Genomic DNA, 14,004 nt, shown 5'->3' with positions numbered 1-14,004 from the left:
TAATTTCACTTATACTGTGAATTTTAAAACACGGTGCTGATAACCAGAAATCTGTGAAGAAGTAGGTGGAAGCACCAAATTCCTGTAAAGTTTCCACTTTCTCAAGGATTTCTGTGTTTGTTTCCCAACATGGAACCAGCAGATACTTATTAATTACAAAAATTTCATTTTTAAAGGACTACCTGAAATGAAATGGTGCATATTGATAATCTTTTGTAGATTATCACACTGTACAGGATTTAAATGCATACACTCATCAATTCAGGTGTTTGTTTGGTTTTTTTCTGTGGCAGTTTTAACTGTATAATTTCCAGGCCTGCATCTATTCTTTCATTGTTTATATTCCAGATTGTCTGTAATAGAGTATGTTAAAAAAGGCTAAAATTTTTGTAGGGTACTTGTCTACCTAGATTTCCTTTATAAATAATAGAAAGAGGATAATTCACGGTATAAGCAGACTGTATTTAGCCATTGTAAATATCCCCTAAGTTACCATAACTCATGAGGCATTGCTGTGCTTCCTTTTTTCTCTGATTCTCTCATCTTGAGGTCTTTTTTGTTGGTGCTTTTTTCTTTCTGTTAGGATTCACTTTCTTAGAGGATTTCCTACTGTTTAAGGTTCATTATTTTCACTGTGTAGAGAGATACAATTTTTGTTTTTTTCTGTGGAGCATTGTATACCTTTTAGAACTCTCTAAAATAGAATATGTTATTCTTTTAAGATAAATATACATTATTAATATCATTTTCTCTTTTTAGGTTAATTTTGTAAGAGAAGTGCGGATTAATGTAATGTTAAAAGAAATATCCAGTACTCTTTTAATTACCTTACCAGTAGATGGTCCTACTGAAGTAGAGGATATGTTGAGCAGAAATAAGGTGTGTGCCACTCTACATCTTCGAACTTGAATTCTGGAACATGTTAGAAACAATGCTTTTGTTAATTTATATAAACTAGAAGAGTATTCTTCTCACTGTAGAAATATATATATATATTTAATTAAAATATTTTGTTTGAAGTATTTTAAATGAAAATAAATCCATTCTTAGGTATTTCAATACTTAAGCTTAGTATTTAATAGATTTTAAAAAAATTTCTTTAACTGCTTCACAATTAGATAGTTTTCATATGAAGATACTTAGACATATGCAGCCTATATTTTCCAAACTGTCTTTTAAAGGAGAAAGCAGAAAATACTTTCTAATGAGTATATTTGAGAATTTGAAAGTTTTCATGATTCCAAATGAGGCTAAAAATATACTTAGCTAATTAATCTTCCTTCAATATTCAGGGTTTTCTTCTGGCTTCTAAAAGTACCTTTGCATTAAATAAAAAATTAATTTAAGAAAATAGCATTAAAAACCTAGTGATAATATAATATTTTTAAAATTTTGAATAAAGTTTTGGGTTTGGTTTCTCAGTTTTCTTTTAAAAATGTTGCTGTTTCATTGTAAAAGTCTCAGTCTGAAGAATATAATATTGAGGGAAATGTTTTTGCTCTCCATGAAGAGGAACAGTAATGAGATAATCAGTGATATTAAGGTAATTAATTTATATTTTTATTTAACAGACTTTCACTGAGGAATGTGCTAGGTTATTGAACCACAAAAGCAGGGAAATTGAAGATGCTGTTGAAGAACTAGTATCTATATTTAAAAGTAATTATGAAATTAAAGATCCTAATGAAACCTCAGAAGAGCAGGCGTTACCAGGTAGATAATGTTGATTCTTTAAATAAAAATATCTATCCCTAGTTATGTACATTTAGCTAGTATGTATCAAAATTGAATTGTTTTAGCTAATTTTCTTCAGACTTCTCCGTCCCACTTACAGTTTCATCTGTGTCACAATTCTGCCTTCATTTACCACTGTTAAACTAAACCACTAGCCTGTGAAATACAGAGGTAATTCTGTATTGTTGGAGTTTCTAGAATTAAATGGTGTCCTGTTTAGATTGCTAAGGTATTTGCTCTAGAGGAAGAACATTACGGTTCCATTTCACGTAGTTGCTACCTACAACTTTCTTTCCCCCCATCCATAAGTGAAAAAATTGGTTCTTCTTTTCTCATTTGGTACTGTCCCTCTCTTTGTGACTTCTCTGCTACAGTAGAATTCTATCTCAAATACTAGTGTTTTACTGGCTGCTCAGTTTAAATTAATACCATCAATTGACTATCAACTGTTAACACAGAAGGCTCACATCAATATGGCTGGTTCCCACTGCTCTGTGCTGTGTTACAAAGATTTTTAGGAGGTCCTGTACCACTATAGGAGAAACGGTTTGTAGTTGGAGAAAAATACTCTGTTTTAAAAAATATATATATTTTCAGGCTTAGTCAATAGTGGAGCTACTTTTCTTATATAGGATTTTTGTCCTTCTGGGTTCAGTTTCCTCCAGGTATAAGGCCATAGTCAGGGTTGCTACTCCAGATAGTTCAATGCAACTAGAAATTGTGTATAGTGATTTCTTTTTTTTTTTTTTCTGTTTCCAGCTGATATATCCATGTCTGCCTAGCTGTCAATATGCAAACATATTTGTAGTGTATGGTGTTTGTTAGGTAGAGGTTTACAGCCTGGGCTCTTAACTAGGGTTCCTGATGTGGGGGAAAAAAAAAGAGAAAAAAAAAAGTTGAAATATAACCAATTAGCTGATCCAGATACTACTAAAATAAAAAGCAATATTGTTTTTCCTGTAAAGAGGGGAGCAGCCTGCTTTGAAACATGTTCAGTTAACAAAAATTAATTTATTTACTTTTTAAATTTATAGTAAAAGAAAAGCGTATCATGTTTGGAAATACTGAAGAAGACAGAAAAACAAGTAGTGCAGGTCTTCGTGGTGATGAGGACTTTAAGAAGGTATTTTGTGATGAGAAGGAAATTTATTTTTTTTCAGATGAATCAGATTAGTATACAATATCTTGAGTTTTGGTAACTGGTTATCCATGTCACAGAAAACATCACATAGAGAATATGAAATGTCATGTAAAAATTATGAACTGTCTTCCATACAAAGTGAGTTTAGGAGGGATTTTAAACTTTCACATGTATATTCCATGTATTTCAACTTATCAGTTTAATGATAAGTTAAGTCAGTATGTGAGCAGTAAGTGTAAAAGCTTAGGGAGATTATTGTGCCATAACAGAAGCTTTCCTTCTTGGACAGAAACATTGTTTATGCTCATTTTCCAAATTTACCAAGATAGATCACCTTTATACTTTTTTTCTTGAATTAGAGGACGAAGACTCACAAATCTGTAAGCGCAAATCCATTAATGCTAATAGGTTGCGTTCTTGTTATTTTGCACTTATGATCAGTACATGTTGCACTATTTTTATGTTCCTCTTAATCTAATGCAGTCAGATTTTACTGTATTTTTCTCTTACTTGAAAAGGGTACATATGCACCAATATTCTTGGATAACTCATGGTGGGTGTTTTTTTGGTTTTGGGTTGGTTTTTTGTTTTATATTTTGGTGGTTTGTTTGTTTGTTTTTTAATATGGAGAGTTTTTCTGAAAAAGTATGAGACTTCTGCCAGATCTCAGTGTTCTGTCTCTGAATAAAGCAAATTGGGTTTCCTCAGATGTTACGTTCTCGTTTTCATGCAGCTTTTACTTGTTTACATAAAGGTATTTTTCCCTTCTTCCCTTGTGCTTCTCTTCTAGCTTACAACGAAAAGTGCTTCAGACACGAAGTAGTATGTTTGACTTAAAACTTTTTGAGATAATCTTCAGATTCCAGTCTGAATACAATACTAAGTACTCTGTACTTGTTATCTATTTCAGAAAAGTAAGGAGTTGGTTGCCTATTTCAGTTACCAGCTGATGGGCAGCCTCCAGAAGGCCACCCAACTGTCTTTGGATAATCTTAAAAAAAGAATATTTGTTTCAAAGTAAGTTGTGAAGGAAAAAAATCTTTCAATGATACTACAAGAACAAAGACATTTCTGTGCTTATATGAAAACACGTACATACATTCACATGTGTGATGATGCATGCGCATGGATCATGAGTTTAAAGAGTTCCAGACCTCTTGCCCCTCTTAGCTCAAGCAAAACCTGGAGAGCATTCTCTTTTTGTTGTAGTGGTGCTTTAGGCCCACAATTTTATTTTATGCTTTAATTTTATATGTTGTTAGTTATAGTCTATGCACTTTGTTGTGTACAGAAAAGCAAAGTTTATTTCTAGTATTGTTTCCCCTCTGCCTGCACCCTATTGGTTTGATTCCCATATATTTCCCTTGGGATTGCTTTCAAGATTCTGTTAGTACAATTTTCTGTCCCATACATTGACTAGAACTTAAATGAGCATTCTAGGTCATAGATGGCAATGTGCCCATATGTTAATCTCATTTCAGATTATTGCAGTAAGCATGGATATGCACTCAGAGTTGTTTCCTGTGTGTTAAAGATCATCCATGCACTCTTTATGAATTTTACATGGTGACGACAAGATGCATGTGATTGAACAGACATTCAGTTCAGAGACAGAATTGCTTCAGTATAATAAATTGTATATTGAAGGCCTTCTTAGGATTCAGTTAAGAGAATTTATTTTAAGCAGGTGAAGTTGATGGTGTTTTGTCATTAATGTGTGTTGAAGCTTGAGTTAGTTTTTCTTTTTCTGAGGACATCTTTCCTAGAGAAGGTATTGAAATCCTGATGTTATTGAGGTCAATAGGAATTTATTTGGGTGTGTCCTTTATAGTTGTGTATGGTATCGAATTGTTCAATTCTCCCTTATTTGGTTATCATGTCATGTCACATTATTTAGAATCTGTACTTCACAGGTTTTTTTTAGTTTTAGCTTTCAGTGGGTTCAGGTCATATATTTATTTTGCACTAGCTTGTCACCTTCAAAACTTAGTTTCTGTTGAATACTTATCTAACATGTAATGTGGCAACTTTTACTCTTGATAGGTTGTTGCATGAAATGGTCAGTGAAATCATGTTATGCCCTATGTCAAGAGTTCCATCATTCTTAAATTGAGATATCAGATTCCAGAATCAGAAAATAATCTGGATAAAATATTCTAAAAGCAATGGCTGGAGCCAAGGTGACCTTTGGCTGAATGATGGAGCTCTGGCTAATATCTTTACCCTTTGAAAAAGAAGCTTCTGTAAGTTTTGTCAAGTAGTTCATAACTTAAGGTGAAAATTCTCCATGAGAGTTTACACAGAGAAGGTAGCTCACAATAATCTTTCTAAGATAACTTGGTGGGGGCTTCATTGTGAGGTATTTATGACATGTTTCAAAATGATTTTCAGCAAAACTACATTTGGGGGAGCAATGTCTTCTATTGGTTCCAGAAAATCTGAAGAGATTCCTTTTCTAAAAGCAGAAGTACACCTTGTTGTTCCCAATGTGGTAAGTTGTGTGTCATATAGGTAAGGTAGAATACTCTATCTTATAGTTATCTCTGTATTTACCCAAGCACAGAATGGTGGACATACTTCTACTGAACCAGCATCTGTTCCAAAGAATAGTCACTCAAGCCTTTCAGTGCACCGAGAGAACTTGATGAAATGTATTCACAGTCCCTATTTCTGTCTTAATGATACTAGTAGAACTAGACCTTTTATTTTTCTGGAGTGCTCTGTTTTGTTTTATTTTATTTGTTTTTTGTTGTTGTTTTTTTTTAAAAAAAACACTATTTTTTCCTTTTGTGATTTAAATCCTTTGCTGAATAAAAATATTAAATGTTATTTCTGCTCAGTTTGGCTTCAGTCATCTCAATAGGATGTAAGAAGACCAGAAGGATGAGCACTGAACAAAAATAAGTACGTTGAAAACCAAGAAGTGACCTATGGATTTCTGTGTGCAGAGAACAAAGACAGCTTGATTGCAAAGAAATAATTTGCATTTGCTTTGCTTTTGCAGTGTAAGATAGCTGTGTCAGCAATATGTATGGTATTTTATATGTGAGAAGGAAGCAATATCAATTATCTCATGCATATAAAACCTTTGATTATTTTTTTTTAAATTATGAAGAAGGAAAGGTTCGGTTCTAAGATGAAATTCCTCTGACATTGAACTGGTTTTCATATTAGCATTCTGTTGTACATTCACACTATGTGTGTGTACACGTGATACATAAGGTCTGTCAAACTGCAGAATTTTACCTTTTTGATATTTGTATAAACCTAAGGCCCCAGGCTCCACGCACTGCAAAGGGAAATGCATCTGTCTTTTTTTTCAAATCCTCTGAAATTCTTGCCTGATCCAGGGCAGCAATGAAGTAATGCTGGGTAAAATACCACTTTACTAGTGCTAATAGGATTTCGCGAGATCCTTGCTTTCATGCGTACAACTGCTCAATCTGCAAAATTGATTTGTAAAACAGAGTCACTTTTAAGCAGTTTATATTCCAGTTCTGACCACTCCTGTGAATGCTTTCATAGTGAATACTTGCACATGAAAGCTATAGTAAGATATTCTAGGGGCTATATTAGAGGCTTTGCCATGTAACAGGGGTGATCTTTCTTTTGAGTTTAACAAGAAATGCTATTTTTCTGTTATTTCCTGGGTCACTCTCAGGTAGGTTCTTCCTCCTGTGCAGTGTTTTGGAGAAACTCATGTGCACCTTTACTCTACCTTATACTACATAGAATTACTTTCAGACAAGGACAGGACAAAGTCACAACTAGCATTATTGCTGTCAATACACTTCAAAAAGTTTTGGGTTCAGGGCTTTATGGCTGCTGGTGTACTATGAAATAAAACAGGCTAGAGGCTATTCTTTGACCTCAAATCAAGCTGACATGTCATGGCATGTATCCACTGCAGTAAATGCTTTTCTTCCTGAATCCAGGAGTTTGCATTCAAACTGTGTCTTAGGAACAGCCCCTGTCATGTTTTGACAAAGATAACAAACTGTGCCTTAATTTTCTTCTAGGATAGTGTTTTTGTGTCATCCCAAACTAATCTAAAGGAGCATACTAGCGTGTATGTAGTGTGGATGATGGCAGACCAAGGCCTCTGTTTTGACTCCGTGCTGGTTGCTAATTGTTGACTGAGATAAAGAATCCTTGTTTTCCTTCCTGTTCTTGTTATCATAAGTTGTCTTTCTCTTCTGACTTGGATATTAGATTGTTCATAGAATTATGATACAAAATCTTTGCCAGATATAAACATTGCCAAAGATCCTAGTTAGACATGAACTTTGATGCAGGTGGTTTTGTTTGCCTGAAATTACCCCTCATGTGAATATATATATAGATAAGCACTTAGAAGGAGAGGTTATATAGGTGTAAATTGCCAAAATGAGATGTCCATCTGTATTTTTATGACCATCCCTCTAAGAGTCCTCTCTCACAGAGTTTAGGATCCAGTGGTTAAACACAACAGAGAGGAGGATCTCTGTTTGGAATTGTTTAATGCTTCATGATTCTAGAATGCAGGAAACAAGGCTTGTAATGTATTCTCCCACACAATTGACCCCAAAATATTCAAAAAAATGTTGTTTAAAATGTTATATTAATTGTAAAAATAATTTTAGAAACACAAATCTATTTCCTTAATTTATCCACAGTATCGCTGTGCAGATAGTAGGTGTGTATGGCATATTTTACTTCTTTAGAGGCAATTATGAACTAGACAAATGCTTAAAGCTACATTTTCCAGCTTCTCTTCTGGGACAAGTTCTGCAATTCACTATAAGTGGAGTAAAGCTGAGATCTTAGAAAATGTCAATCAGTTGCATTTATTTCAACAATATTTAAACTGTTTTAAATAGGTAATTGTTCCCAGTTTAGATGATATACAACAAGCCATCAATTCCATGATTCAGTTCATACTGGAAGTAAGTCGTGGAGTTGCTCAGTGGGGGCAGAGACTTTTGCAAAGATCTCGTTTAAAATCAGAAGCAGCCCCACAGCAAGCATCTTCACCAGGCTTTGCATCACGAGGAAAAAAAGGCACAAAATGGGAAAGTAAGTGGGAAAGTACTTTTTAGTTTAATAAAAATGCTATATATAAATATTTGTGAATAAGCTCACTTTACTTCAAAGAGGCCAACTGTGGATTATCTTGAATTAATTAGTTGCATTTCTTTTTATTTACTTAGTTGTATTTTTCAGAAATAGCTTGTCAGGCTTACTTTTTCCTCTCCCTCTCCTCCTCTCTCTCTCCTCTCCTCCAGTTCTAATCTCTTTCAGACTTTGGTATTAGTAGTTTGTAAGAAAAGTGCAGCTGCAAAACGTGTCAAATTTTATTTCTGCACTCATTAATATGCAGATTGGCAAAGTTTAGCATTTTTTTAAGCTATTAAGTAGGATAATAAGAAGTTTGTTATTTGCAGCATTTTAGATTTCAAGAAATTTGCACTGTTTAAGGGTTTATGCGATTAAAAAACTTTGGTTTTTTAAAATAAAAAATGACAACAGTGTTTATGATGCCTTGTTGTGTTCTAGCTGCAATTAAATTACAGTGGAAATAATGAAGTTCATTAATTAAGAAGAGTATTTTCTTTTCATTTGGAAACATTCACTCTAGATTGTATTCACTGTAGCTATACAGAGCCTGGCATGAACCAGCATGTGACATTTGAAGAAGAGTATTCAGCCTTGCCAAACATCTTTGCTAAATTTGGCATGCTTAGGTTTAGAAGAGTAATGAGACTTTTAATGGTTCATTCATTTATATATAATTGTATTTTACAGAAAGTGTTGGAAATATCCTTGCCAGAAAGCTAAGAAATTTTTACTCAGATGTTGCAGGACATGATGGTGTTTCTCAATTAGTTAGGCTCCTCTCTTCTTCAACAAATTCTGTAAGAGAATTAGCCAATGAAGTTCTGCAGGAGTTTAAGAAATATAAAGTGCTGTGGACAGAAGACAGAGATGCTGAAGTTCAGGTGAGTTTAGTAATCATCACCTGTATGACTTAATTAATCTTATATTTGGAGATCTGAAAAAAATGAGACAAAAATCAAGGAAAAAGATGTAGAAAACACATTAGCAGCTGAATTTCTCATTTTATATTTTAGTAGTAATAGTAGTGTATTTCCTAAGCAGAAGTAATAGCATGGTACCTAATATTTATGTTGGAGTTAAGCTTTCCCTCCATCTGTGCTATTCTAGATACATATAAACTGGTCCTAATTCATTAATTGCTCTAATTGTTGTTTGTGAAACTCTGGATTTAAGGCCACAAGAAACTGCCCCAGTCTGACATGATGTACTCTATAACCCATAGAAATTTCCACAGCATCAGTACTGTTAATCATGCATTTTCTCTATAGAAAGTGTTTAATTTTAGTTTAATACCTATTTTCATTCACCACTCTTCCTATAATTATTTTAGGAGGTGAGTTCTCTGTTCCAAGAAGTCTCCTTTTCTTGGGATTTTGAACTCTAAGTTGAATCTGCAACTGTGGTAAAAAGAGTATAGTGTACTGCAGCAAGGAAAGTTTCCAGGAATTGAAGGTCTCTCTGGGACTGCTGCTTCACAATATTTCACACTGTACTTCTACAACAGAGATTTAATTTAGAGTTTGAATGTAGAGGTTCAGTAAAAGTAAATTGGCTTCTGATCTGCTTTATTTAACCTTAGTTTATTTGAATTTTCTATTCTTAAATTTTCTACTTAGATTACATTATGTATACAGAGATACATGAATAACATATCACCTTGTTTTGCTACAGGAATGCTTTTGTGTGTCATGTTGCAAGATGGGCAGTTTGTAAGGGCTAAAAAAACCTGCTTTATATGTACAGCTGAGAATTTACTGTTGGTCTAATTGAAATTTAAAATATAATAAAATAATATTATTAATTTGATCTAGTTACTACTGAAGGAATACTGCTGCAGAGAAAGCCTCAATAATAATTCAGTTAAGTTTTATACACACAAGCCCTAGTTTCTGCATTCTGTCTTTTAGCACTATGCTAAACCTTTCACTGCCTGTCTGGGTACTCCCATACAAAAGAAGGCAAGTGGGAAACAGCTTTCAGCATTTATTACTTGCTCATGACTTGTAGGTATATTGAATACATATTGTAACATTTCTGAAATGCAGCTTTTTCAGAATTGCAAAACTTTTCTACAGTGGAGCTCTGCTCATGAAACTACTTAGAAAATGTATTTTACTGTGATGTGTTATAGTGCAGGCATGTATTTCTTTGATCTCTTTTTTCCATCACCTGCTTTTACAAAACTGGTAAGCACTTAATACATTTTGGATATCAGTTTATCTGTTTAATTTAATTGGAATTTTCCAACAATCTTGAGTTACTTGCAGCAAAACTGATAAACCTGAGCACCTCATCAAATGCATTTTACTACATTACCAAGGCTACAGAAAGCTAAAAAGAGCCATAATATTGGTATGCATTTTCAGTAATTCCTGGATAACTGTTGCCACTTGTTTTACCAAAAATATGAAAAAGGACATTTGCTGATTGATGTTTTAAACTACACACAGGAATTTTTGGCTAGCTCTCCATCTTTGACTGAAATTAAAGAAAAAATACGTCACTATGCTATGCTTGAGCAAGAGGTGGAAGATTTAAAATCCATTATTCTTCTTGGTCCAATTGAATTGCATACAGGTATGATGTTTTCTTATATTGGTACATGCAGTAAAATAATGAGTATAAAAGTAATGTTATTTGGTTTATTTTTTTTAAAAGAATTACAATACTAATAGAAATTACTGACAAGTCCTCCCTGGCTCGTCAGCCAGGGCTCACTCAGACCATTCTAAGAAATCTGACTTGAAAAAATCCTCCATTCTCCTTGCCTTCTCCTCTTTGGAATGATGAAATTAATTTCTGTCATGGCTGTGAAGTTATCATGGAGGCTTGCTAAAGAATTAATGAATGTACCTTGACAAGAATTTGAACATTCTTCACATTCATTTCTGGCACCTGGTGACAGTGATTATAGAGAGTGTTGGAAGTATAAATCACCTTCCGTGGTATTGGTGCAAGACTAGCTTCTGCACTAGCTTCTGTTTCACTAATTAGTGTTTGTTTTCATGGGAGATTTGGCTGCTTAACCATTCTCATGTTTAGTATCCACGGTTCATGGAATATCATGTGTTTTCCTGTCCACTATCTCTACTGTCTTTAAAGACAGAGAAACTGGCATCAAGATGATGTTGGAATGTGTTACCTCACACAACATGTGTTCCCTCAGTTCTGTATGTCACTGTGCCTCAGTACCTGGCCTTCTGTGGCCCTGATGACATGATGCTTATTGATCATGTCACTCTGAAGAACAGGCAGGTGTGGAAAAATGTAATTTGTCCTGACAACTGCTTCTTGAACAAATAAGCCATTTGTGCTGTGACAAAGAAGCAAGGATATCAATGGCACTTTTTCCTTTCACCTCACAGATTATTATTTAGCTGATGTCTTCTCTGGACCAGTGTCACAGTTTTTTGTTTTGTTTTGGTTTGGGTTTTTTTCACTTTTTGTGGCAGATGTTTTCATTATTGCTATCTAGGGACAAGTAGTAAATATATCCCTTTCCAGATATCACTGTGGCTACATTTCTAGTGAGCAATTCCTAGCTTCTGAGATATTAGACTAATTTGATTAGCTGAGAAATTATCTCTGTATGATTTGTTTTTTATATCAGAGAAGAAAGAAGCTGTACACTTTGACTAGAGTTCTTTTCATTTCTTGATGTCATGTTATCTCTAGCTTTCCTTCATTGAATAAGTAAACTTGTCAAACTGCTGACTTGCATATCCTCATCCAGTTCCTGGATGCAACTTCTTATTAATGAAACCACTCCAGAGCCATTTAATTCCTTCAGGAAAGCTCTTGCTGTCTATTATTCTGTGACCAAGAGTGATAAGCAGTCTAACCAAAAGCATATGGATTTTGTTGGTGGTTACACTATTCCCTCATCTGTGAACACTGCATCAGAGAGAGTCCTCTAGGTTGAAGAAGAAGTATAGTACATGGTTTTATGATCTAGGGAAGCAGGTGGTTTTCTTTTTAACTGAATTTAGATTTGGGTATTATTAGCATTTACATAATCTAGCTTCTGGACAGGGCACAGTATTTTTCTTGGATTATCCCTGGCCTCCAAGAATCAGATTTTTAATGCTAATATCCACAGAAGCCATATCTCCCGTAATTTTTTTGTGTGTGTGAGCAGAAGGATGTTATGTTGTTAGTATCTTTTGGTTTATTTCGCCAGACTACACAATATAGCCTGTAGCAATCCACATTTATTCTGATGATAAGTTAGTGCCAATGACTGACTTTTCTGTCTCTTCAGTGTTATTTTGTCTTCATGTAGTAACTTCATATAATGTCATATGGCACCTTACAGTTTTATTTGCAAAGTATTCCAAATCCCAATATTGAAATAATTGTTGCAAAGTATTCCAAATCCCAATATTGAAATGTAGAACCGTTTTGCTTGGAAAAGACCTTCTAGATCATCAAGTCCAACCATTAACCTAGCACTGCCAACAAATCCCAAAATACCATTTCCTCAGTGGGTATAAATTAAATATCACTGATCTTTACACTTTTGGTTAATATAGATCAAAACTACTCTCTGAGAATCTGTATTAATAGGTAGACATTTTTCTTCTTCACTAATCTCCTCAATGTGTTCCGTTAGGTAAGCTTACCAATAAGTTTTACAGATGTAGTATACAAGAGTACAACAGAAATAGTCAAAGTATAGTTGAAATTGTCTGGAAAGTATTAAAATGCAGTAATTGAATTGCGTGTTTGCTTTTCTTATTGCTGTTAAAGATATATGATGATTCTGGATTTTTTTACGGAAAAAAAAAGTGGATTGAACAATTTTATTTTTTTTTTATCAGAACCACTGAAAAAAGCTTTAGGAATTGAAGCCAAGGCCTGGAAGATGCTACTCTGTCAGTCTTTAAATGAGGAATATAAAAAGAAAATTCTAGACCTTGTGTCATTCATAAATGAATATTTAAAGAAACTGTCTCGGCCTCTGCGTGACTTAGATGATATCAGATTTGCAATGGAAACTTTATCAATCATAAATGATAATAGTGTAGAAATGGATATGACTCTGGGACCTATTGAAGTAAGATGACTTAATTTTTTTTTCTTGATTGAAATAATGTTATATAATGGGAGTAATAAAATAAACTGGGAACTCAAACAATGAGTTTGCTATCCTGAAGTGTCAGGGCTGATGATGGGAAACAAAGTAGTATTTTTGTTATTATTTTTATAATAAATTATGAAACACTCTTAGATAATTTGCTAGACACTGTATGAATGTAGAAGAGGAAAAAATATTCTTTCTCAAATAAATTATAATATAATTATACTTACCCCTAAGGAAGTTTGCAGATTACATTGTAGGGAGTTTTGATCTGCTTGATGGTAGGAGGGCTCTGCGGAGGGACCTGGACAGGCTGGATCAATGGGCTGAGGTCAATTGTATGAAGTTTACCAAGGCCAAGTACTGGTCCTGCACTTGGGCCACTACAGCCCCATGGAATACTACAGACTTGGGGAGGTGTGACTGGAAAGATGCCCAGAGGAAAAGAACGTGGGGGTGTTGATTGATAGCCAGCAGTGTGCCCAGGTGGCCAAGGGCAACAGCATCCTGGCTTGTATCAGTGTGACAAGCAGGACTAGGGAAGTGAATGTCACCCTCTACTTGGCACTGGTGAGGCCATACCTCGAATACTGTGTTCAGTTCTGGGCCCCCCACTGCAAGAAAGACATTGAGGTGATGGAGCGAGTTCAAAGAAGGGGAGCGAAGCTGGTGAAATGTTTAGAGCACAAGTCTTAGAAGGAGAAGCTGGGGATAGTAGGGTTGTTTAGTCTGGAGAAAAAGAAGCTGAGGGGAGATCTTAGTGCTCTCTGCAACTGCCTGAAAGGAGGCTGTGTCAAGGTGCAGGTTGTTCTTCATTCATTATCCTTAATTTAAAAAACAAATAGATTTTTTCCCCTAAATTACAAAAACAATTTTTCTTTGAAATTTTTCTAACAAATGGGAACTATGTTTCTGCAAGTGAATTTAAAATGTCATTCTTAAGGTCTTTTTT

The 14,004-nt window shown here is 34.4% G+C and overlaps 1 protein-coding gene across 1 annotated transcript in view; it reads left to right on the top strand.

Moving 5' to 3' along the window:
• DNAH8 (dynein, axonemal, heavy chain 8) overlaps positions 1-14,004 on the top strand; it is a 125,934-nt gene that overhangs the window by 23,099 nt on the left and 88,831 nt on the right. Inside the window, exons 17-25 of the mRNA XM_010006149.1 lie at positions 760-879; positions 1,572-1,713; positions 2,769-2,857; positions 3,786-3,892; positions 5,267-5,366; positions 7,735-7,930; positions 8,660-8,853; positions 10,423-10,549; positions 12,793-13,028. Coding sequence (XP_010004451.1) covers positions 760-879; positions 1,572-1,713; positions 2,769-2,857; positions 3,786-3,892; positions 5,267-5,366; positions 7,735-7,930; positions 8,660-8,853; positions 10,423-10,549; positions 12,793-13,028 — 1,311 coding nt within the window. The remainder of the gene's footprint in view (positions 1-759; positions 880-1,571; positions 1,714-2,768; positions 2,858-3,785; positions 3,893-5,266; positions 5,367-7,734; positions 7,931-8,659; positions 8,854-10,422; positions 10,550-12,792; positions 13,029-14,004) is intronic.

Source organism: Chaetura pelagica, unplaced genomic scaffold (assembly GCF_000747805.2).
Source record: "Chaetura pelagica isolate M959 unplaced genomic scaffold, ChaPel_1.0 scaffold271, whole genome shotgun sequence".
Taxonomy (NCBI): domain Eukaryota; kingdom Metazoa; phylum Chordata; class Aves; order Apodiformes; family Apodidae; genus Chaetura; species Chaetura pelagica.
The sequence above is the reverse complement of the archived record's forward strand: the minus strand, read 5'-3'. Positions and strand labels throughout refer to the sequence as shown.